Source organism: Salmo trutta, chromosome 18, assembly GCF_901001165.1.
Source record: "Salmo trutta chromosome 18, fSalTru1.1, whole genome shotgun sequence".
In the NCBI taxonomy this organism is placed as follows: Eukaryota; Metazoa; Chordata; class Actinopteri; order Salmoniformes; family Salmonidae; genus Salmo; species Salmo trutta.
This window is the reverse complement of record NC_042974.1, coordinates 55,558,740-55,585,621: the sequence shown is the minus strand read 5'-3', so window position 1 is coordinate 55,585,621 and position 26,882 is coordinate 55,558,740. Positions and strand designations below refer to the sequence as shown.

Below are 26,882 nucleotides of genomic sequence, written 5' to 3'. Positions count from 1 at the left end.
GTGAATTGATTGCCCCCATCTATCTTCTGAGCTAGTGCTACTAGGTGACCTAAACTGGGACATGCTTAACACCCTGGCCATCCTACAATCTAAGCTTGATGCCCTCAATCTCACACAAATAATCAATGAACCTACCAGGTACAACCCCAAATCCGTAAACACGGCACCCTTATAGATATCATCCTAACTAACTCACCCTCCAAATACACCTCTGCTGTTTTCAATCAAGATCTCAGCGATCACTGCCTGCATCCGTAATGGGTTTGCAACCAAACGACCACCCCTCATCACTGTCGAACGCTCCCTAAAACACTTCTGCGAGCAGGCCTTTCTAATCGACCTGGCAGGGGTATCCTGGAATGACATTGACCTCATCCCGTCAGTAGATGATGCCTGGTTATTCTTTAAAAGTGCCTTCCTCACAATCTTAAATAAGCATGCCCCATTCAAAAAATGTAGAGCTAGGAATAGATATAGTCCTTGGTTCACTCCAGACCTGTCTGCCCTTGACCAGCACAAAAACATCCTGTGGCATTCTACATTAGCATCGAATAGCCCCCGTGATATGCAACTTTTTAAGGAAGTTAGGAAGAAATATACACAGGTAGTTAGGAAAGCTAAGGCTAGTTTTTTCAAACAGAAATTTGCATCCTGTAGTACAAACTCAAAAAAGTTCTAGGACCCTGTAAAGTCCATGGAGAATAAGAGCACCTCTTCCCAGCTGCCCACTGCTCTGAGGCTAGGAAACACTTACCACCGATAAATCCACTATAATTGAGAATATCAATAAGCATTTCTCTACGGCTGGCCATGCTTTCCACCTGGCTACCCCTACACCGGTAAACTGCCCGGCACCCTCCACAGCAACCCGCCAAAGCCCCCACCATTTCTCCTTCACCCACATCCAGATAGCTGATGTTCTGAAAGAGCTGCAAAATCTTTACCCCTACAAATCATCCGGGCTAGACAATCTGGACCCTTTCTTTCTAAAATTATCTGCCGAAATTGTTGCAACCCCTATCACTAGCCTGTTCAACCTCTCTTTCGTATCGTTTGAGATTCCCATAGATTGGGAAGCTGCCGCGGTCATCCCCCTCTTCAAAGGGGTACACACTCGACCCAAACTGCTACAGACCTATCCTACCCTGTCTTTCTAAGGTCTTCGTAAGCCAAGTTAACAAACAGATTACCGACCATTTCGAATCCCACCATACCTTCTCCGCTATGCAATCTGGTTTCAGAGCTGGCCATGGGTCCTAAACGACATCATAACCGCCATCGATGAGACATTACTGTGCAGCCGTATTCATCGACCTGGCCAAGGCTTTTGACTCTGTCAATCACCACATTCTTATTGTCAGACTCGACAGCCTTTGTTTCTCAAATGATTGCCTCGCCTGGTTCACCAACTACTTCTCTGATAGAGTTCAGTGTGTCAAATCAGAGGGCCTGTTGTCCGGACCTCTGGCAGTCTCTATGGGGATGCCACAGGGTTCAACAAATACCTAGGTGTCTGGTTAGACTGTAAACTCTCCTTCCAGACTCACATTAAGCATCTCCAATTCAAAATTAAATCTAGAATCGGCTTCCTATATTGCAACAAAGCATCCTTCACTCATGCTGCCAAACATACCCCTGTAAAACTGACCATCCTCCCGATCCTCGACTTCGGCGATGTCATCTATAAAGTAGCCTCCAACACTTTACTCAACAAATTGGATGCAGTCTATCACAGTGCCATCCGTTTTGTCACCAAAGACCTGTACGCTCTCGTTGGTTGGCCCTCGCTTCATACTCGTCGCCAAACCCACTGGCTCCAGGTTATCTACAAGTCCCTGCTAGGTAAAGCCCCACCTTATCTCAGCTCACTGGTCACCATAGCAGCACCCACTCGTAGCACGTGATCCAGCAGGTATATCTCACTGGTCACCCCCAAAGCCAATTCGTCCTTTGGTCGCCTTTCCTTCCAGTTCTCTGCTGCCAATGACTGGAACGAACTGCAAAAATCTCTGAAGCTGGAGACTCATAGCTCCCTCACTAGCTTTAAGCACCAGCTGTCAGAGCAGCTAACAGATCACTGCACCTGTACATTTACATTTAAGTCATTTAGCAGACGCTAAACAGCCCATCTATCTACCTCATCCCCATACTGTATTTATTTATTTATCTTGCTCCTTTGCACCCCAGTATCTCTACTTGCACATTCATCTCCTGCACATCTACCATTCCAGTGTTTAATTGCTATATTGTAATTACTTCGCCACCATGGCCTATTTATTGCCTTATCTTACCTCATTTGCACTCACTGTATATAGCATTTTTTCTTTCTTTTTTTCTGCTGTATCATTGACTGTATGTTTTGTTTATTCCATATGTAACTCTGTGTTGTTGTATGTGTCGAATTGCTATGCTTTATCTTGGCCAGGTCGCAGTTGCAAATGAGAACTTGTTCTCAACTAGCCTACCTGATTAAATAAAGGTGAAATCCTACCCTATGTTGCAGAGCAAAGCACTGCAATGTTACATCTCTGGACATCCAGAAACCAGTGGAGAGGCTGCTTAGGGGAAGACGGCTCATCATAATGCCCGGAACAGAGCCAATGGATTGGCATTTGATACCATACCATTGTATTTGATACCATTCAACCAATACTGCTCCAGCCATTACCAAGAGCCCATCCTTCCCAATGAAGGTGCCACCAACCTCGTGTGCCAGAAACAGATGTGCATAGCTACCTTGAATATTCTCGAATAAAATCGTGTCCACAAAGGGAGCATGAAAATAATATGTGATGCTCACGTTCTTGCCAGTGTGTCCCTCTCCACATCTGTTGTAGTTTTAAGAACGAGCTTTCACCGTTCAAGCCAAGTAATTCCAACGAGTATTTAAACAGCAACTCCCAGAAACACTTTCCATTGTGAGCTACAGACATCGTTGGTTCCATTGATTGAGTAGATTTAGCCAATTAGGAATCTTGTGGATTAATGAGGGGATTCATGTTTACTAGTGACGGTGTGGCCGTGTTTAGCACAATTTGATTGCATTAGTTTTGGGACCGGGCTGCCTCCGGGATGTGAGCCAGGTGCCCCATTCAAAGTCCACGGCGAAATCGGCTCAAAACAAAAGTGACGTAATTAAGCACGAGAAGTAAGAAGGATTTTGATGAAAACGCTTTATCTTTCTTCCCAATGAAAAATATATTTGATGGGAAATATATGTTATTTGTTTGTGGACGATGCACCATGCTGCCTTGATGACAACATAACTGAACTGCGCAGATTACTGTCCGATTTGAGAAAGGCGCTCCTCCCTCACCGCTTTTGCCTGGCACGTCACGGGCCATGGAATCGAATCCGCCCAATATCCAACAGGGACATGGGCCCAGGGCACAAAATTGGAGTCGGTGTTTAAGCAAATGCCGTCAAACATCGTGCGATAGCGGGGAGGGAGGAGCACCATTCTCTAATCTGTGCGCGGCTCTGTCATTTTGTCAACATAAAATAAATGTTTGAATGTTGTACACGGGCGCCCGGGCGAGATTAATCGAACCCCCCCACTGGCCCGGTGTGAGCCAGCTCAAAGTGCCACGACTCCATTTAAAGGAAGAGGATTCCCAGACGGACTGCCTGAGAGAGATAATTTGTGAAAATAGCTGCATATTTGACTTCAGATTGAAAGGAATTCAACGACAAAATCCGTGCTTCTTCAACCGCCTCCAGAAGCGGTCTACAGTAGCTACATCAGCAGATATATATATAAAAAATAAGGTATGAATTCTGAAGAGCTCTAGAATACTATTCTGAAAAATCAGAACCTTATTCCATATTTCATATGGATGGAAGTCTAACTAACTAACTAACTAGCTGGTTGGCTAATGATGACTGTAACTATTTAGCATGTGATTCTTACTAGGCAGAAGCTGACAACTTCGCAATTCTATAATAATAAACTAGCAATTAAACTAAGTTAAATGGCTAAAAAGCCAGCTAGCAAACGTGCAGTAGCCTACTAGCCTAGCTAACTTTAGCTAGCCAGCTCCTAGCTGATCATTCTCAACTCTAGATGTGATGTCGCTACATAGCAAGATAAACTCTGTGTAACGGTAGTTACATAGATTTGTGGAGTTGCGAATTCTCAGCTGGTTATCTCGACTTTCTTGCTAACGCGTTAGCGTTGCAAGTTACGACAGTTTCCCACAAGATGCCAGTTAGTAATGACACAACTTAATTTCCATTTCATGCCATGATAAAAGATTTCGAAATTACATGACAGCGTTTTTATGATAAACATGCTGAATACAGGGCCTGACAGACCACCGCATTTGGGGCACCAGGGCATTTTTGGGGGGGGGGCAGTATGAATTTGAAAACGAACTTCCTGCATTTCAACACTTTGCTATGGGACAGAGATAAAATGTGCTATTTTATAGCTAATCTCATGCTTTTCTTCACATTTTGCCATGAGGATGAGAGAACATTTAGCGGTTTTAAAGCAAATTTCTTGCTGGCGCTTATGGCGTATTCATATGCTATCTGGGAGGTCGGGGGCCCCTGGACGAATACAGCATCATGTATCATAAGGATAAAAAAAATATATGTACATATAAAAACACAAGCATTTCGCTACACCCGCAATAACATCTGTTAAACACGTGTTTTTGACCAATAAAATTGGATTTGATTTGGATGGGAGTCAGAGAGCAGGGGCTGGGGGGAAGTTACTTCTCTGGCTGGGGAGTAAAATAATCCCTTTGGAATGTCCAGACAAACTTGGACGGAGCATTGGGCTGTTGGCATTATGCCAAGCACTTGTTATAATAATACATATCATGCTTCGCACTATAATGTGAAGCACACACACATCTCCCCCAACTGCACTGAGTGAGCTAATTGAAGTGTACGTAGCCGACTCTTTTGGTGATCCAGAAAAACGAGAACATTTATGTGTCTGTTTTATGAAATTCTGGGAATATTTGGCCAAGGAAACATTTCTGGTTGGTGTCAGGGAATGTAAACTGTTAGGGAGACTTTTAAAACAGGATTGAATAAAGTAGCAGCAAATATGTTGAATGAGCATTGAGAGTTTGACAAAATTACCTTATGTCTTGAAGTCTAATATGGCTATTTACTTTCGTAACTCTTTGTTAGATGCACGCTTTTTGTAAGTAATTGACAAATGTATTTGTTTGGCGAAATGAAATTGGCCAACGCCTCTTCTTGGACTGCGCAGAATTATAATTTATTTTTTAATTTCACCTTTATTTAACCAGGTAGGCTAGTTGAGAACAAGTTCTCATTTACAACTGCAACCTGGCCAAGATAAAGCAAAGCAGTGCGACACAAACAACAACACAGTTATACATGGAATAAACAAACTTACGGTCAATAACACAATACTTTTTTTTAAAGTCTATATACAGTGTGTGCAAATGGCGTGAGGAGGTAAGGCAATAAATAGGCCATAGTAGCAAGTAATTACAATTTAGCAAAATTAACACTGGAGTGATAGATGTGCAGATGATGATGTGCTAGTAGAAATACTGGAGTGCAAAAGAGCAGAAAAGTAAATAAAAACAATATGGGGATGAGGTAGGTAGATTGGATGGGCTATTTACAGATGGGCCATGTACAGCTGCAGCGTTCGGTTAGCAGCTCGGAGAGCTGATGTTTAAAGTTAGTGAGGGAAATATAAGTCTCCAGCTTCAGCGATTTTTGCAATTCGTTCCAGTCATTGGCAGTAGAGAACTGGAAGGAAAGGCGGCCAAAGGAGGTGTTGGCTTTGGGGATGACCAGTGAGATATACCTGCTGGAGCGCGTGCTATGGGTGGGTGTTGTTATTGTGATCAGTGAGCTGAGATAAGGCTGCGCTTTACCTAGCAAAGACTTATAGATGACCTGGAGCCAGTGAGTCTGGCGACGAATATGTAGCGAGGGCCAGCCGACGAGAGCATACTGGTCGCAGTGGTGGGTGGTATATGGGGCTTTGGTGACAAAACGGATGGCACTGTGATAGACTACTTCCAGTTTGCTGAGTAGAGTGTTGGAGGCTATTTTGTAAATGACATCGCCGAAGTCGAGGATCGGTAGGATAGTCAGTTTTACGATGGTATGTTTGGTTGCATGAGTGAAGGAGGCTTTGTTGCGGAATAGAAAGACGATTCTAGATTTAATTTTGGATTGGAGATGTTTGATGTGAGTCTGGAAGGAGAGTTTACAGTCTAGCCAGACACCTAGAATATGTGGACAACTACAAATACCTAAGTTGGAACCGTCCAGAGTAGTGATGCTCGGCGGGTGCAGGCAGCGAACGGTTGAAAAGCATGCATTTAGTTTTACTAGCGTTTAAGAGCAGTTGGTGGCCACGGAAGGAGTGTTGTATGGCATTGAAGCTCGTTTGGAGGTTTGTTAACACAGTGTCCAAGGAAGGGCCAGATGAATATAGAATGGTGTCGTCTGCGTAGAGGTGGATCAGGGAATCACCTGCAGCAAGAGCGACATCATTGATATATACAGAGAAAAGAGTCGGCCCGAGAATTGAACCCTGTGGTTTCCCCATCCAGACTGCCAGCGGTCCAGACAACAGGCCCTCCAATTTGACACATTGAACTCTGTCTGAGAAGTAGTTGGTGAATCAGGCGAGGCAGTCATTTGAGACACCAAGGCTATTGAGACTGCCGATAATAATGTGGTGATTGACAGAGTCGAAATCCTTGTCCAGGTCAATGAAGACGGCTGCACAGTACAATCTTTTATAGATGGCGGTTATGATATTGTTTAGTACCTTGAGCGTGGCTGAGATGCACCCTTGACCAGCTCAGAAACTGGATTGCACAGCGGAGAAGGTACGGTGGGATTCGAAATGGTCAGTGATCTGTTTATTAACTTGTTATGGATAGGGGGCAGTATTTTCACGGCCGGATAAAAAACGTACCCGATTTAATCTGATTATTACTCCTGCCCAGAAACTAGAATATGCATATAATTATTAGCTTTGGATAGAAAACACTCCAAAGTTTCTAAAACTGTTTGAATGGTGTCTGTGAGTATAACAGAACTCATTTGGCAGGCCAAAACCTGAGAAGATTCCAAACAGGAAGTGCCCTCTCTGACCATTTATTGGCCTTCTTGATCATCTCTATCCAAAACAGGGGATCTCTGGCATAACGTGACATTTTCTAACGCTCCCATAGGCTCTCAGAAGGCGCCAGAACGTTGAATGATGACTTTGCAGGCCATGGCTGAAAAACAGTAGCGCATTTGGATAGTGGTCTATCTGAGAACAATGAGACTGGGGGCGCGTGCACGAGAAGACTCCATGTTTTCATTTTCAGTCTTTGAACGAAAACAACAACTCCCAGTCGGAATATTATCGCTTTTTTACGAGAAAAATCGCATAAAAATTGATTTTAAACAGCATTTAAAATATTTTGACATTTTTTGTCACGAAACGCGCCGGGCGTGTCACCCTTCGTTACCCTTCGGATAGTGTCTTGAACGCACAACAAAACACCGCTATTTGGATATAACTATGGATTATTTGGAACCAAACCACCATTTGTTATTGAAGTAGAAGTCCTGGGAGTGCATTCTGACGAAGAACAACAAAGGTAATCCAATTTTTCTTATAGTAAATCTGAGTTTGGTGAGTACCAAACTTGGTGGGTGTCAAAATAGCTAGCCATGATGGCCGGGCTATCTACTCAGAATATTGCAAAATGTGCTTTCACCGAAAAGCTATTTTAAAATCGGACACCGCGATTGCATAAAGGAGTTCTGTATCTATAATTCTTAAAATAATTATATTTCTTGTGAACATTTATCGTGAGTAATTTAGTAAATTCACCGGAAGTGTTCGGTGGGAATGCTAGTTCTGAACGTCACATGCTAATGTAAAAGGCTGTTTTTTGATATAAATATGAACTTGATTGAACAAAACATGCATGTATTGTATAACATAATGTCCTAGGAGTGTCATCTGATGAAGATCATCAAAGGTTAGTGCTGCATTTAGCTGTGGTTTTGTTTTTTGTGACATATGCTAGCTTGAAAAATGGGTGTCTGATTATTTCTGGCTGGGTACTCTGCTGACATAATCTAATGTTTTGCTTTCGCTGTAAAGCCTTTTTGAAATTGGACAGTCTGGTTAGATAAAGGAGAGTCTTGTCTTTAAAATGGTGTAAAATAGTCATATGTTTGAAAAATTGAAGTTTTCAGATTTTCGAGGACTTTGTATTTCGCGCCACGCCCATCATTGGATATTGGAGCAGGTGTTTTGCCAGCGGAACGTCTAGATGTAAGAGGTTAACTTGGCTTTCGAAGACTTTAGAATGGCAGGGCAGGATGGATATAGGTCTATAACACTTTGGGTCTAGAGTGTCACCCCCTTTGAAGAGGGGGATGACCGCGGCAGCTTTCCAATCTTTAGGGATCTCGGACGATACGAAAGAGAGGTGAACAGACTGGTAATAATGGTTGCAGCAATGGCGGCGGATAGTTTTAGAAAGGGAGGGTCCAGATTGTCTAGCCCAGCTGATTTGTACGGGTCCAGGTTTTGCAGCTCTTTCAGAACATCTGTTATCTGGATTTGGGTGAAGGAGAAGCTGGGGAGGCTTGGGCAAGTAGCTGCGGGGGTTGCGGAGCTGTTGGCCGGGGTTGGGGTAGCCAGGAGGAAAGCATAGCCAGCTGTATAGAATTGCTAATTGAAATTCTCGATTATCGTGGATTTATCGGTGTTGACACTGTTACCTAGCCTCAGTGCAGTGGGCAGCTGTGAGGAGGTGCTCTTGTTCTCCATGGACTTTACAGTGTCCCAGAACATTTTGGAGTTAGAGCAACAGGATGCACATTTCTGTTTGGATAAGCTAGACTTAGCTTTCCTGACTGACTGTGTATATTGGTTCCTGACTTCCCTGAACAGTTGCATATCGCAGGGACTATTCAATGTTATTGAAGTCCGCCACAGGATGTTTTTGTGCTGGTCGAGGGCAGTCAGGTCTGGAGTGAACCAAGTGCTATATCTATTCCTAGTTCAATTTTTTTTTAACCGGGCATGCTTATTTAAGATGGTGAGGAAAGTACTTTTTAAAGCGTCACCAGGCATCCTCTACTGACGGGATGAGGTCAATATCCTTCCAGGATACCCGGGCCAGGTCGATTAGAAAGGCCTGCTTGCAGAAGTGTTTTAGGGAGCGTTTGACAGCGATGAGGGGTGGTCGTTTGACCGTGGATCCATAGCGGACGCAGGCAATGAGGCAGTGATCGCTGAGATCCTGATTGAAAAAAGCAGAGGTGTATTTGGAGGGCAAGTTGGTCAGGATGATATCTATGAGGGTGCCCATGTTTTTGGATTGTACCTTGTGGGTTTCTTGATAATTTGTGTGAGATTGAGGGCATCTATTTTAGATTGTAGGACTGCCGGGGTGTTAAGCATATCCCACTTTAGGTCACCTAACAGAACGAACTCTGAAGTTAGAAGAGGGGCAATCAATTCACATATGGTGTCCAGAGCACAGCTGGGAGCTGAGGGGGGTCTAAAACAGGCGGCAACAGTGAGAGATTTGAGCTCGAACTGTTTGGGCATAGACCTGAAAAGTATGACAAAACTTTGCAAGCTATCTCTGCAGTAGATTGCAACTCATCCCACTTTGGCAGTTCTATCTTGACGGAAAATGTTGTAGTTGGGGATGGAAACCTCAGTATTTTTGGTGGCCTTCCTAAGCCAGTATTCAGACATGTCAAGGACATCAGGGTTGGCGCAGTGTGCTAAAGCAGTGAGTAAAATAAACTTAGGGAGGAGGCTTCTGATGTTAACATGCATGAAACCAATGTTTTTTTGGTTGCAGAAGTCAACAATGAGAGTGCCTGGGGACACACAGGGCCTGAGTTAACCTCCACATCATCCGAGGAGGAGTAGGATGAGGGTACGGCTAAAGGCTATCAAAACTGGTCGTCTAGTGCGTTGGGGACAGAGAATAAAAGGAGCAGATTTCTGGGCGTGGTAGGGCATAATATGCAGACGGGTATGGTGGGGTGCGGGTACAGTGGAGGTAAACCCAGGCATTTTGTGACGATAAGAGAGGTTGCATCTCTGGACATACTAGTTATGCTGGGTGACGTCACCGCATGTGTGGGAGGTGGGACAAAGGAGGTATCTGAGGCATGTTGAGTGGGACTAGGGGCTCCGCAGTAAACTAAAACAATGATAACTATCCTAAACAACAATATACAAGGCATATTGACATTTGAGATACGCATAAAGCAATCACAGGTGTTGATTGGGAGAGCTAGCTAAGGCAACAACGGGTAAGACAACAACAGCTAATCAGCTAAGACAACAACAACGGGTAAAATGGTGATGATCGTCAGTTAACTAAACACAGGGCCTGAGTTCGAGGCTAGGGGCGACAGATAAACAAAAAAATAAACAAGATGGAGTACCGTGATTATCAGATCTCAACAACGATTGGAGAAGTGTATAACATCACCAGCACCACATCTTTATCATATAATATCTTGTCATAAGTGCAACGTGACTGCAAAAGAGACAGGTTGGACTGTCAGTTCTCATCAAATGCGTAGGAACCCTGACTGAAATATAGGACAAATCAACCTTTTTTTTGTAAATGAGTGATTTTAATTTGTTGATAAAATGCAGGACATGATTGTTTGGGTGTGGGATGCGTGACAAAGTGCCAAAATGTTGTACTGTCCAATACAATCCGGGACATGTGGCAACCCTAATAGGCTAGATTCTATTGACTGTAATGGAGAGCTTCTGATGGAGTATACTGATATTAGAGAGAGTGGGAAGGATGGAAAATGATGTTGCATAATAGGCTATATGATTTTCCTAAATGACTGAGATTTGCCTTTCTCACTGCATGAAAGGTACATTTCTTCAGAGGTACAGTAGGTGGCATATGGCTAGCTCTGTGTTGCCTTTTCTTTCAACACATGTTTTTTTAATAAGCTTGGTGTGCAAGTTAGAGGCAGGCACACTCTGTTTGCTCTGTCTAGCTTGACCTTACTTCCTAACCAAATGGAGAGGCTGAGCTCTTGGTATGACTCACTGCTTATATTTCCTCCTCCCTTTGCATAATTTGCCAAATGGTTAATTCCACCAAGCCATAATTAGGCCTATGAAAACACTGAGCAGGTAGGCTATGCTGCATTTGGGTGGCAGAAAGAGCTTTCAATTCAAGCATACTTCTTTCTTTTGATTTGCCAAAATGGGTTTAGTTTAGAGTTTATCCATTTGAATTCAATCACTTTTTGACAGCACCCCTTTTGATTTGAATGAAACCTTCCATAATTATTTGTTTATTAGGATCCCAATTAGCTTTTGCAGAAGTAACAGCTAGGCTATTTTTCCTGGGGTCCACAAAAAGCACAAAACATGACAAGTAACAGAACACGGATAGACAAGGACAGTCACACAAATTTTAAATACAACGATATGCAAAAATGATAATACAAACAATACAACAAAATGATTGTCTGTGTGTGTCCCCTCACAGTCCCCACCGTTCCGTGAGATGTTGCTTAATCTGATTTTAAAGGTAATTTTGCTGTTTGCTTGAGTAATTAGAGATGTTAGTTCGATGCGATCAATGCTCTGTATAATACTTTGCGTTGCCGTGAATTCGTTTTGGGTCTGAGGACTGAAGAAACTCCTGGTGGCATGTCTTGTGAGGTATGTATGGGTGCCTGAGTTGAATGTTATTTGATTATGCAAACAATCTGGAATTTATGACAGTAACATTTCTCATAACTAAAAGAGAAGCAGTAAGTCTCTCAATTGTCAACCAGGAAAGACTGGTATGCATGTTGTTGACGTTAGTTCTGTATGTGTAGTTAAGGGCAAGGTGTGCTGCTCTGTTTTGAGCCAGCTGCAGCTTTGCTAGGTCTTTCTTTGCTGCACTTGACCACATGTGACTCGTTTCAGGAAACTATGCATATTTCGACGTCACTACTGTACTTCACAGGAGCAGCATTTGAACGTAAACATTGAATTTTTTATCAAAATGTGTTTTTTGTCAGAAATGCCTTCTGGAACATCAATTTTCACGTGCCTTAATAACAAACTTGTATTCCATCCATAAATACGATTAAAATTGTTAAATTACAAGCCTAGTTGGTTTACATTTTTACATTTACATTTTAGTCATTTAGCAGACGCTCTTATCCAGAGCGACTTACAGTAGTGAATGCATACATTTCATACAATTTCATACATTTCATACTTTTTTTTTCTGTGCTGGCCCCCCGTGGGAATCGAAACCCACAACCCTGGTGTTGCAAACACCATGCTCTACCAACTGAGCTACAGGGAAGGCTAAGGTTTAGCCATGGAAAAACACAGGAACCTTCCCACTAGCCATGATTGGCTGAGATAATCTATGGGCTGGACACGCCGGGAAATTAGTTTAGATAGAAGCGTGCTACATGGCAGACCAGTCTTTAACGTGAGCTGTTCAGTATGTGTCGACAGTCCTTTCTACCGTGCTGTTTTTGAAAGATATAACGTTAACCATCGAACTACAAAAGTTTGCTACTTTTCTCAACAACATTGATGCCCAGAATTTAGCAGACGCTATCGACAGATCAGTAGGAAAAAGTGATGGGCTACTTTCTGCACACGTCACACACGGTCAGTGTGAACCGGTGTGACTTGACACAACGCTGGCCAAACAAGATGTAGCTACAAACAAAACAGAGTTAAATGGTTCCAGTCTGCCGTGAAGCGTTCATCCATGTATACGGGTAAGAGTCTAGCTACATTTTCCAGATACACTTTATAATTTTGTCAGAAAGTTATTTTCATTGCAAGTTAAAGCATACTGTTAGTTAGCAAATGTTAGCTTGCTGGCTCGCTAGCTAACCTTACATTTATGATCTGTGTAGTAATATTATTTGAATCAGATATCGATTTGCATTGCTAGTTAACATTGAACCTAGTTTGTTAGCTTTACCTGCAGATTCATACTATAGCTATGACAGTGTTTGTATTGGTAGTAGTATGAGTTGGGTTATGCAGGTTCATTGTTTAGCTAGCTAACTACATGTCTAATCAAAAGACTCCACTTCGGCCAGATTATTACACAACCTATCAAATTGGGTGTGTCTGCAGGTGATTAAGGCCATCGATTTGTATTTCATGAACATGTGTACATGTCTAGACAATAGTGATCCATCTGCTTAGCTAGATGTGGGTGGAGGCTGGTTATAGCATTTCCTTCACACGATCCATACATTTAGACAAGTGTGTCGGGTAATCTAATAACGATAAAATATTTTTATTTGAACACTTTCAGTTTTTGATATTGCTGGTATGCAAGTACTGTCCCTGTACAGTTTACACCTTCTGTATCCTGTGCATGTGACAAATAGACACATTTTATTTGATATAGCGTGTGTTTACCACATGGCCTCACATGTGAATCCTTAAAGAGATGGGTGTGGCTAAGGCTTAAGAGAGGGTGTGAATGATGCTGAATGACTGACAAAGAAGGGCTCTCCAGTAGGTGTATCAAAATATTCAAGGACCATTTTCTCAAAAGTGGGGCTACAAGTTTATCAACTTTCAAAGCAGAATGACTTTCCCGTTGTTCCTCAACTGCAGTGTATGATATACAATTTTCTAGCTCTAATTTTTATCTAATGTAAAAAACAATTTAACATTTTTCTACGTAAGACCGAATCGAGGTGGTTAGGTCACATGGGACAAGACCCTGAACAACTAGTACAGTTGATTTTGTGTCAAACGCAGATCATCTTTTTATAACAGACATATCCCTCCCCATCTTCACAACGACTTTGTCAATATGACTTGGCAATGACAATATCCCTAGGAGTTTAGTTTCCTTGACCTGCTCAATGTTAAGACCCTCTATGCACAACTCCAGTTGAGGTTTAGGTCTTAGAGAATGCTTTGAACCAAATACAATGCTTTTAGTTTTATATGTATTTAAGACCAGTTTATTATTAATCACCCATTCTGATACTGACCGTAACTCCTTATTTTGAATTTCAGTGAGCTCACTGGCTTAGGATGCTGACCTGTAGACTGTGAAGTAATTTGCATACCTAGTCATTGTAGCTTTGTGTAAGACTAGTGGCAAATCATTTGTAAAAATAGAGAACAGTAACGGCCCAAGGCAGCTGCCCTGAAGGACACCGCACTGTACATATCGGATGTTAGAGAAGCTTTAGGATTAATAACATCAAAGGCTGCTCTGAAATCTAACAATACAGCTCCAACTATCATCTTATTATCCATTTATTTTAGGCAATCATCAGTCATCTGAGTCAGTGCAGTACAAGCTGAGTGCCCTTCTCTATAGGAATGCTGAAAGTCAGTAGTCAAACACAATTCTCGCCATCCAATCTACTAAGACCAGGCAGCAAACTGATTTGGGTGGCTGTTCGAGCCAGCAAAGGGTGCTTTACTATTTTTAGGTAGTGGAATTACTTTAGCTTCCTCCCACGCCTGTGGACAGCAGTGGTGGAAAAAGTACTCAATTGTCCTACTAGAGTAAAAGTTAAGATGCCTTAATAGAAAATGACTCAAGTGAAAGTCGCCCAGTAAAATACTACTTGAGTAAAAGTCTGAAAGTATTTGGTTTTAAATATACTTAAGTATCAAAAGTAAATGGACATGCTCAAATGTACTTAAGTATCAAAAGTTAAATTATAAACCATTTAAAATTCCTTATATTAAGCAAACCAGACGGCACCACTTAAATGTTATTTTTATTGATGGATAGCCAGGGGCACACTCCAATACTTAGACATAATTTACAAATGAAGCATTTGTGTTTAGTGAGTCCGCCGGTTCAGACGCACTAGGGGTGACCATTTTCCTGTCAAAATGTAACAAGTACTTTTGGGTGTCAGAGAAAATGTATGGAGTAAAAACTACATTCTTTCTTTTCTTTAAAAGTAGTCAAATATAAATAGTAAGGTACAGGGGGAAAAATGCTTAAGTAGTTCTTTAAAGTGTTTTTACTTAAATACTTTACGCCATTGGTGGACACACTCCTTCAGGCTTTGGTTAAATATCTGGGTGGCAATATCTGGGTGGCAATAAGGTACTTTTTTTTTTTTTGTTGTTCTCCCCTAGCTTTGCTGTTCAGGAACTAGGGCAAGCTTACTTGTAGTTGTTTCATTTGGAACACAACCCTGCATCTCCGCCATCACAAAATTACTGTTTACGCTATCCAAAAACGGTCCGTTGTAAATCGCAATCTGGGTCAGGTGGGCATAATTTGAAAGCTTGTTCTATTGCCTACGTGACTAGCTAAGTTCTAAAATACGATCTTAGTGTTAGGTTTTCACATGGCAATTCAGAGAAACATATTGTAATTTTGGTGCTCATAGAAATGAGTCATGAGTGCATTCGGGGGCTCACAATAAACAAAAATGTTCATACCCTGGGTTGTTCTCAACAGAATATATCGCCATGTCATCTTGTACATCAAACATAGTGATCATAAACGTTGACACTGTATATGACTTGAGTTTTATGATTATGGAAATGTGATGTGCACATTTGGACTCACAGGTGTTTGGTTTGCTTGTATGACAACAAAACGGTATTTATTATAATCCTCAACGTCTCATCTTTCAAAATACATTGAGTCATCTTAATTTACAGCATTTCCCTCACTCAGACAAAATATTAGCAAAAGTTGCCCAATTAGCCGGAGGGATGGGGGCAACTTCTTGTCATGCGCGGTGCTCAAGTTCAGAACAGCTGTCAGTCAAAACCCATACAGCGCTGTGAAGCGCCTAGCCAAAGCTCTGACGTCATGTATAGCATGTTACTGTACAGCTACTACCCATCATGTATAGCATGTTACTGTACAGCTACTACCTGTCATGTATTGCATGTTACTGTACAGCCACTACCCGTCATGTATAGCATGTTACTGTACAGCTACTACCCGTCATGTATAGCATGTTACTGTACAGCCACTACCCGTCATGTATAGCATGTTACTGTACAGCTACTACCCGTCATGTATAGCATGTTACTGTACAGCTACTACCCGTCATGTATAGCATGTTACTGTACAGCTACTACCCGTCATGTATAGCATGTTACTGTACAGCTACTACCCGTCATGTATAGCATGTTACTGTACAGCTACTACCCGTCATGTATAGCATGTTACTGTACAGCTACTACCCGTCATGTATAGCATGTTACTGTACAGCCACTACCCGTCATGTATAGCATGTTACTGTACAGCTACTACCCGTCATGTATAGCATGTTACTGTACAGCTACTACCCGTCATGTATAGCATGTTACTGTACAGCTACTACCCGTCATGTATAGCATGTTACTGTACAGCTACTACCCGTCATGTATAGCATGTTACTGTACAGCCACTACCCGTCATGTATAGCATGTTACTGTACAGCTACTACCCGTGTACGAGTGTAAAGGGCTACGGTACTCAAGTCTTTTTCCTTTGTGTGTTTTTGTCATTTATCTTGGTTTGGTAATATAATTAATTATTTTTAAGTTGTCACAAAATGGTTGACATACTGTAAATTTAGACAATCAGCTGAGCAGCCTGACTTGTTTGCCACAACTTTTGCATAATTTATTTGAACCATACAATTTTTCTTTTTCATCATCAGCCAGGGGGCTCAAAATTATTTTTGTAACTGATGTTCTTTACCATTCGGCCATCAGATTTGCCACCAATGCTCCTTATAGGACACATCACTGCGCTCTATACTCCTCTGTAAACTGGTCATCTCTGTATATCCGTCGCAAGACCCACTGGTTGACGCTTATTTATAAATCCCTCTTAGGCCTCACTCCCCCTATCTGATATCTACTGCAGCCCTCATCCTCCACATACAACACCCGTTCTGCCAGTCACATTCTGTTAAAGTTCCCCAAAGGACACACATCCGTGGGTCGCTCCACTTTCCAGTTGCTGTGTTGTCATGTGTTGCTGCCTTGCTGTGTTGTCTTAGGTCTCTCTTTATGTAGTGTTCTGTCGTCGTGATGTGTGTTTTTGTCCTATATTTTTAATCCCAGCCCCAGTCCCTGCAGGATGCCTTTTGCCTTTTCATAGGCCGTCATTGTAAATAAGAATTTGTTCTTGACTGACTTGCCTAGTTAAAAAGGTTAAATAAATAAAAAACAAGTGCATGCTTGTCGACAATTGTCATGAATAATTTTACGAATACTTCCAGTTCTGCATCTGGATTCACTTCCTCATACATATCAGACCAACATACATCTTCAACAAAAGAGTCCTGAGAAAAACATTTTGTATGAAGCATTGAAGTCAACGTGGGCCAGCATCCGCTTTCGACAACTTTTGGGTCCGTGCCCTGATGAAGTGAGGCTGTTCTGAGGGCAAAAGGTGGTGCAACTCAATATTAGGAAGGTGTTCCTAATGTTTTTGTACATTCAGTGTACAGCAACACCTCCCCATATGCTTTCCTGTCTTTTCTGTAGATGTTATCCTTGTCTTGCTGCTGCTGTATCATCAAAGGAATTAAGTGAGTTTCAGAGATGGCCAGTGTATGTGTGTATATACATACAGTGAGGGGAAGTATTTGATCCCCTGCTGATTTTGTACATTTGCCCACTGACAAAGAAATGATCCGTCCATCATTTTAATGGTAGGTTATTTGAACAGTGAGAGACAGAATAACAACAAAAAATCCAGAAAAACGCATGTCAAAAATGTAATAAATAGATTTGCATTTTAATGAGGGAAATAAGTATTTGACCCCCTCTCAATCAGAAAGATTTCTGGCTCCCAGGTGTCTTTTTACACAGGTAACGAGCTGAGATTAGGAGCACACTCTTAAAGGGAGTGCTCCTAATCTCAGTTTGTTACCTGTATAAAAGACACCTGTCCACAGAAGCAATCAATAAATCAGATTCCAAACTCTCCACCATGGCCAAGACCAAAGAGCACTCCAAGGATGTCAGGGACAAGATTGTAGACCTACACAAGGCTGGAATGGGCTACAATACCATCGCCAAGCAGCTTGGTGAGAAGGTGACAACAGTTGGTGCGATTATTCGCAAATGGAAGAAACACAAAAGAGCTGTCAATCTCCCTCAGCTTGGGGCTCCATGCAAGATCTCTCCTCGTGGAGTTGCAATGATCATGAGAACGGTGATGAATCAGCCCAGAACTACACAGGAGGATCTTGTCAATGATCTCAAGGCAGCTGGGACCATAGTCACCAAGAAAACAATTGGTAACACACTACACCGTGAAGGACTGAAATCCTGCAGCACCCGCAAGGTCCCCCTGCTCAAGAAAGCACATATACATGCCCGTCTGAAGTTTGCCAATGAACATCTGAGTGATTCAGAGGACAACTGGTGAAAGTGTTGTGGTCAGATGAGACCAAAATGGAGCTCTTTGGCATCAACTCAACTCGCCGTGTTTGGAGGAGGAGGAATGCTGCCTATGACCCCAAGAACATCATCCCCACCATCAAACATGGAGGTGGAAACATTATGCTTTGGGGGTGTTTTTCTGCTAAGGGGACAGGACAACTTCACCGCATCAAAGGGACGATGGACGGGGCCATAAACCATCAAATCTTGGGTGAGAACCTCCTTCCCTCAGCCAGGGCATTGAAAATGGGTCGTGGATGGGTATTCCAGCATGACAATGACCCAAAACACACGGCCAAGCCAATAAGGGAGTGGCTCAAGAAGAAGCACATTAAGGTCCTGGAGTGGCCTAGCCAGTCTCCAGACCTTAATCCCATAGAAAATCTGGTGGCCAGATGGCTTTTTCTTTGCAACTCTGCCTAGAAGGCCAGCATCCCAGAGTCGCCTCTTCACTGTTAACGTTGAGACTGGTGTTTTGCGGGTACTATTTAATGAAGCTACCAGTTGAGGACTTGTGCGGCGTCTGTTTCTCAAACTAGACACACTAATGTACTTGTCCTCTTGCTCAGTTGTGCACCAGGGCCTCCCACTCTTTCTATTCTGGTTCGAGCCAATTTGCGCTGTTCTGTGAAGGGAGTAGTACACAGTGTTATTCAAGATCTTCAGTTTCTTGCCAATTTCTCACATGGAATAGCTTTCATTTCTCAGAACAAGAATAGACTGACGGGTTTCAGAAGAAAGGTCTTTGTTTCTGGGCATTTTGAGCCTGTAATTGAACCCACAAATGCTGATGCTCCAGATACTCAACTAGTCTAAAGAAGGCCAGTTTTATTGCTTCTTTAATCAAACAACAGTTTTCAGCTGCGCTAACATAATTGCAAAAGGGTTTTCTAATGATCAATTAGCCTTTTAAAATGATAAACTTGTATTAGCTAAAACAACGTGCCAATCGAACACAGGAGTGACGGTTGTTGATAATAGGCCTCTGTACACCTATGTAGATATTCCATTAAAAATCTGCCCTTTCTAGCTACAATAGTAATTTACAACATGAACAAGGTCTACACTGCATTTCTGATCAATTTGATGCTATTTTAATGGAAAAATTATGTGCTTTAATTTTAAAAAACAGGGACATTTCTAAGTGACCCCAAAAATGTGTGCGCGTGCAGCAGGAAGCCTAGTGGTTAGAGCGTTGGGCCAGTAACCGAAAGGTTGCTGGATCGAATCCCTGAGCTGACAAGGTAAAAATCTGTCCTTCTACCCCTGAAAAAGGCAGTTAATCCACTGTTCCTCGGTAGGTCGTCATTGTAAATAAGAATTTGTTCTTAACTGACTTGCCTAGTTATATAAATACATGTATGAATGTTATCCGATGTTAGCAAGTTATTGATTTCATGAACTTTATTTCTAAGGCTACATTAATATTGGCTATTCTTAGCCCTTTCCTGGGTAGCCTATCACCGATAGACATATGGAGAAATGTTTTTGTAAAATAAAAACATTGACTACAATATATTAGCCAAACAATCAGGCACTTGTGAGTGTCAGTTGGTGTGTGTGTGTGTGTGTGTGTGTGTGTGTGTGTGTGTGTGTGTGTGTGTGTGTGTGTGTGTGTGTGTGTGTGTGTGTGTGTGTGTGTGTGTGTGTGTGTGTGTGTGTGTGTGTGTGACGTTGGCCTGAAACTCTCACTCCTCCCAGACTTTTGGGAGGGTGGACAATGAGCTTGTCGTAGCGGATGTAAGCAATGTCCCCACGCTCTGTGGCAGCTTTCATAGCTGGGATAAGTTCTATCTGCCTCTGACGCACAGCTTCAGAGAAGTTCTCATTGAGGAAGATGTTGATTCCTCTCAAGTTCTTGGCTCTCTCCAGAACCGCCATCTTGTCCTTGAACCTTAGGACCTTGACCACTATAGACCTGGGTCTGTCACCTGGGCTGATTACAGGTTTGCCCATTGAAGAAGTGCTCAGAAAGTGACTTTGTACCTGAATACCAAAACATTCAAGAGATAAGGCTGCTCAAAGTTGACCTATTTTGCATACAATGGCTTCATCACTACAAAGATCAACGGTTGAGATTTGATGTAATTTAAAAGCTTGTCAAACTATTTTAAAATGTTTTTTTAATGTAATTTTTAACCTTAAAGGGCGACTGCACTTCTTGATTTGGCCTCGTTTTTAGATTTGGTTCATTAAGAAATGCTAGCGACTATGACTGAATTCAAACTTGAGTTGGGTTTTGGGGGTATGGTTTGATGTGGGTGTCTCTTGTGTGTGTTTTGTAGGTAGGAAAAGTTGTTCTTTAAACGTCAATCCAAAAATTATAAAATAGTTTCGCAACCCTGTTTGTAAGCTTTTAAATTAAATTATATTAAACTCAACAGTTTGTTTTCCAGTGATGAAGACATGGATGTCTCATGGTATGGTGGGGTATGCAAAATGGGTAAACTTTTATCTCCTGAAAGTTTTGTCATTCAGGTCTGAAAGATCACTTTCTGACCACTTCTTCCAATGGAAACATGAATGAAAATCAAAGGGGATGCTGTCATAATGGGATTGATTTTCAAATGGTTTCACCCTTTATTAAACATGTTGTAGTCTAACACAATTTGCCATTGCAGTTGAAAGAAAATGCGAGGTGTAGGTCCTCTTATGTAGGGAATCCCAGATACTGTGCTAGAGGTGCAAACTTTGTACTTTGAACTTGAAGGCAAAGGTTGTCTAAGATCTAGATGAGAGAGCTGAAGACAACTTGGAGTTAGACCAAATTACCTTTTAATTAGGCTAGACCTAACTATCCATTTCCCTGTGTGTTTAACGAAGTGAGTCCCTTTTGCGTCACTTTGATATTTTAAGTAGAAATTGTGCTCCAATATTGGATTTTAAAAGCCTGTGATATGAAATGAAGTGCCCTTTTGATATACAGGGATTTTTCTGCTATTGAAGTGCTTGGGTGTGCCGCCTAAGCATTTCTTTCTGGGTCGCCTAAGTCCAAACAGTATAATAAATAAAATACAAATTCAGGATGGAAAAATGCTTTCAGTGTAAGCTTAAATGACTAAAACCAGATATAAAGCATGTAGAAAAGATAATGGACCTATATCTTTTAAAATAATATAAGCTTTGTTAGTTCTCAATCACCAAAATGACAGCTAGACAGTCGGGGAGAATTGAAAATTCACAAAACAATGAATTTAGCAGTATTGAGATTATTATTATTATTATGTTTGTTTTACTCAACACAGCATTAGCCATGGCAAATGCATAGAATTGCAGGAAATTGGCTTTAAAACTACAATATTTTCTCAGCTCCATGGAGAAATTTGTAGAATTTATTTATTTCTAGGGCTGTCAAACTATTAAAATAATGAATCGAGTAAATGTATTTTGTGGTCTTGTAGCTCAGTTGGTAGAGCATGGTGTTTGTAACACCAGGGTAGTGGGTTAAATTCCCGGGACCATCCATGTGTAAAATGTATGCGCATGACTAAAGTCGCTTTTGGATAAAAACATCTGCTAAATGGCATATATTATTAATGGCGACACACATCCATAAGTACTGTTAAAGCTTGACGCATTTTAAATGCGTGTAACTGTAGGAAAAATAAACTGTCTCTATGGATACAATAGAACAAAGAGCTTTTAAACTTGTCCAACAATTACCAGGACGTGTACTCAGCATGCGCTGACCAACTAGCAAGTGTCTTCACTGACATTTTCAATCCCTGTCTGAGTCTGTAATACCAACATGTTTAAAGCAGTCCTTGTGCCCAAGAACACTAAGGTAACCAGCCTAAGTGACTACCGACCCGTATCACTAACATCTGTAGACATGAAATGTTTTGAAAGGCTGGTCATGGCTCACATCAACACCATTATCCCAGAAACCCTAGACCCACTCCAATTTGCATACCACACCAACAGATCCACAGATTATGTAATCTCTATTGTACTGCACACTGCCCTTTCCCACCTGGACAAAAGGAAAACCTATTTGAGAATGCTATTCATTGACTACAGCTCAGCGTTCAACACCATAGTGCCGACAAAGCTCATCACTAAGTTAAGGATCCTGGGACTAAACACCTCCCTCTGCAACTGGATCCTGGACTTCCTGACAGGCCACACCCAGGTGGTGAGGGTAGGTAGCAACACATCTGATCACCAACAACGATGAGACAGCCTATAGGGAGGAGGTCAGAGACCTGGCAGTGTGGCGCAAGGACAACAACCTCTCCCGCAAGGTGATCAAGACAATGGAGATGATTGTGGACTACAGGAAAAGGAGGACCGAGCACGCCCCCATTCTCATCGACGGGGCTGTAGTGAAGCAGGTTGAGAGCTTCAAGTTCCTTGGCATCCACATCACCAACAAACTAACATGGTCCAAGCACACCACGACAATCGTGAAGAGGGCACGACAAAACCTATTCCCCCTCAGGAGACTGAAAAGATTTTGGATGGGTCCTCAGATCCTCAAAAGATTTTACAGCTGCACCATCAAGAGCATCCTGACTGGTTGCATTACTGCCTGGTATGGCAACCGCAAGGCACTACAAAGGGTAGTGCGTACGGCCCAGTACATCACCGGGGCCAAGTTTCCTGCCATCCAGGACCTCTGTACCAGGCGGTGTCAGAGGAAGGCCCTAAAAATTCTGACTCAAGCCAGCCTACTCATAGACTGTTCTCTCTGCTACCGCACGGCAAGCAGTACCGGAGCGCCAAGTCTAGGTCCAAGAAGCTTCTAAATAGCTTCTACCCCCAAACCATAAGACTCCTGAATGGCTAATCAAATGGCTATGCAGACTATTTGCATTGCCCAACCTACGCTGCTGCTACTCTCTATCTATGCATAGCCACTTTAATAACTACCTAAATGTACATAATTACCTCGACTAACCGGTTCCCCCACACATTGACTCTGTAATGGTATCCCCTGTATATAGCCCCGCTATTGCTGCTCTTTAATTATCTGTTATTCTTATCTCTTTTTTGGGGGGGTGTTTTCTTAACTGCATTGTTGGTTAAGGGCTTGTAAGTAAGCATTTCACTGTAAGGTTTACACCTGTTGTATTCGGCGTATGTGAAAATTTGATTTGAACACTGTTATTAAAAACACTAACCATCTGTACTGATTACTTTACACAGGCTTTCACACTCCCGCCCTCCCACACCCCATCTCTTTCACTGGGCGAGTTCGTTTTGCATGGCCCGGTGCCCCGGGTGGGCTAAGTCTGCACCTTTTTTAGGCCATTCCATTGGTCCTTAAATAAAGGTGAAATACAATTCTAATCATTTCTGTTTTTCTTTCTCCCCGTCCAACAGGACAGCTAACCCGTCATAGTGGTCATCATGGATCTGTATGACCCTCAGACGCTAGGCATCATGGTATTTGGAGGCTTCATGGTCATCTCAGCCCTCGGCATCGTCCTGGTCTCCACCTTCTCCATGAAGGTAGCCTAACTGTTGTTAATATAATAATCATAATGTATACCATTTTGTAGATCCAAAGCGACTTAGTCATGCATGCGTGCATTTTTCTTATGAGTAGCCCCAGCAGCACTCAAACCCACAACACTGGTATTGCAAGCACCATGCTCTACCTACTGAGATACACAATTGTTGTTGTCGTCGTGGTGAGCATGTATTACATTTTAACTGTTATGTTTTCTCATTCTTCTCCATGAAGGAGACCTCGTATGAGGAGGCTCTGGCCCAGCAGCGTAGAGAGCTGGGCAAAATGGCGCCTCCCAGCCAACTGACCAAGAAGGACAAGAAGAAGGACAAGGTAAAACGAGACAAAACACACCTCTACTCAAATGCCTTTTTGTAGAATTATTCTAGCTGTGTGTGTGCTTGCATTTTAATGCACATACTGTAGCGCATTTTGATTGTCATATAATGTAAAAGTGTGTTCTAAATGAAATGTATTATTCTAATCATTAAGGCATCTGAGAAGAAGAACCGTGGTAAGAAGAAGGAAGACAAGCCCAATGGGAAGCTGCCAGAATCGGAACCAGAGGAGGTCCCAGTGGCCGAGCCTGAACCTGAACCAACCCCAGCCCCAGAAAGAGTCACTACTCCTGCCCCTGAACCAACCACTCACCCAGCTCCAGTTCCCACTGCCGTAGAGGCCCCACCTGCCCCTGCACCAAAGAAGAAGAAGGAGAAGAAGGTGGCCAAGGTAGAGCCAGCTCAGGCAGCCACCACCCCCATTGCCCCCTCCAAGCCTGCACCAGTCCTGGAGGCTGTTACCAAGGAGGTCCCCGTGATGGCAGTGCCCCCAGTGGGCTCCCAGCAGACTGCAGCCAAGGCTCAGGAGGCCAAGGCTCAGGAGGCCAAGGCTCAGGAGGCCAAGGCTCAGGAGGCCAAGGCTCAGGAGGCCAAGGCTCAGGAGGCCAAGGCTCAGAACCCTTCTAAGAAGAAGGCATCTTCCAAGAAAAAAGCTGAATCTGGTAAGGAAGCTTTGTCTATTTTCATTGTATTTCAATCATTTTACATTTGTATTATTTCACATAACTAGAGAGCAACACAACTGTTGATAATATGCATTTATTTTTTATGACCAACTTTTTATTTAGTTTGTCATTTTTTTCGGAAAGGGGTTACAGGTATAACCTTAGAAGGGGGTTACAGGTATAACATTCAAAGTCATATTCATATATTCAGTTATCATATTTCCATTTGATATTTCCTAGTAACTGTTGGCTGCCACTCAAAATAAAAAATAACAGAGCAATGCATACAAAGATTTGAGGCCAATTTCATTATAAAACATTTATTGGGTGTTAGTCTGTGAACAAAGTTGAAATGAATAAATTGATGGTCAGGATTCCAGGGTAATGTTTTTCTGTATTCTGGTCCAGTTAAAGGATGATTCAGTTACATTTAGATCTGTGGGCCATACTTTTTAATGGCTTTACAATAGTTTATATGTTACAGAGATTAGTCATTTCGGGAGACCAGATAGTCTGTTTACAAATTCCATCATTGGATGGGTAGACAGCTGGGTTTCCCATGGAACTCCATAGGCCAGCAGATCTTGGAATGACCTCAAATCATTACTATCCATGATATCGCCAAAGGTACGGATACTGCATTGGGTCGATGTGAAAGGCCGTCCTCCCGATCGCAAGGCATTATTGATAAATATTGGCGTGTGGGCATGCCTTTTAGTTTCCTAGTTGCATATTTTTTCAATTTAGCAGAAAATAGAAATAGTTTTAGCAATAATAGGGACAAAGCTTAGTTTACATTGTCTAAGAGATATCGATGAACAGCAGCTCTTCCAGTTCCATTTCTAGCTAGTAGGCTATTTGATTTAGAGAACCGGCTCCTGGATGCTGATTGATGCAACACGCAGTGCCTGGACACAGTCCTTAGCCGTGGTATATTAGCCATATATCACAAACCCCCGAGGTGCCTTATTGCTATTAGAAACTGGTTACCTACGCAATTAGAGCAGTAAAAATACATGTTTTGTCATACCCGTGGTATTGGCTTTCAGCCAATCAGCATTCAGGGCTCGAACCACACAGTTTTATATCAGACAATAAACCATGGGTATGACGCAAAATGACTTGTTTACTGTTCTAATTGCGTTGTTAACCAGTTTATAGTAGCAATAAGGCACGTCAAGGGTTTGTGGTATATGGCCAATATACCACACCTCCTCGGGCCTTATTGCTTAATTATATAATAGGCCGGACTATATAATATCTGCAGAGAGACTTGTGCTCCTACACTGCAGAACAAAGCCTAGCTGTTTTCTCTGTGGTGGACTGATTAGAATGAGGAATTGGTAGCTGAGGAGTTTGTCGTAACAGTGTTTGGGTGCCGGGTTCAAACGGTATACACTGGAAGAAAGAAAAACCCGCACTCACTGAAATATTCTTTAAGTTTTCATGTCTTTTTTTTAGCAGCAGCAGCAGCATAGGTCAGAGCAAACGGATGCGTTTCGGCGGAAGGCTGCCGTGGTGGACTCTGATCTTAGCCTGTCTAACTGGGTGTGGTCTGGTCGAAAGACTACTACTGCACACAGTATGCAGGACATGGCCAGGGCCCAAGGCCTGTGTGTGTGTGTGTGTGTGTTGGGTTATGTGTGTGTGTTTGTTGGGTTATGTGTGTGTGTGCCACCAAACAGAGTAGGTCTTCAAAGAAAAGCTTCCCTCATTCTGTGTGCCAGCTACTACAGCTGCACAAGAACAACAGGACCACAAGTACAGGACCACAAGTACAGGACCACAAGTACAGTAGTTTATCCTAGGGTTGTAATATTCCAGGAACTTTGAATAAATTCCATGGTTTTCCCGAAATCCCTGTTGGAGGAATCCTGCTATCAGGAGTGAATAAGCAGGAAATCTGGAATCCTCCAACCAGGATTTCTGGAAAACCAGGGAAGTATGTTGTCTGTCTGTAGATGTCATGATGTCATTCTTCCTTATATGGGTTGTGTTTTTGTGACTGACAGACAGACCGACACAGGAAGTGAGGT

General features: G+C 42.4%; 1 protein-coding gene across 7 annotated transcripts in view; it reads left to right on the top strand.

Moving 5' to 3' along the window:
* Window positions 1–3,355: 3,355 nt before the first annotated feature.
* LOC115153543 (ribosome-binding protein 1) overlaps window positions 3,356–26,882 on the top strand; it is a 46,802-nt gene continuing 23,275 nt past the window's right edge. For 4 of the 7 annotated variants that reach the window (XM_029699114.1, XM_029699113.1, XM_029699110.1 and 1 more), the window contains exons 1-4: window positions 3,361–3,768; window positions 23,714–23,842; window positions 24,078–24,176; window positions 24,336–24,843. In XM_029699114.1, the coding sequence (XP_029554974.1) occupies window positions 23,741–23,842; window positions 24,078–24,176; window positions 24,336–24,843 (709 nt within the window). In that variant the 5' untranslated portion in view covers window positions 3,361–3,768; window positions 23,714–23,740. Of the gene's footprint in view, window positions 3,769–23,713; window positions 23,843–24,077; window positions 24,177–24,335; window positions 24,844–26,882 lie in introns of all 7 variants that reach the window. The other 3 variants (XM_029699111.1, XM_029699115.1, XM_029699116.1) reach the window with 2 other exon arrangements.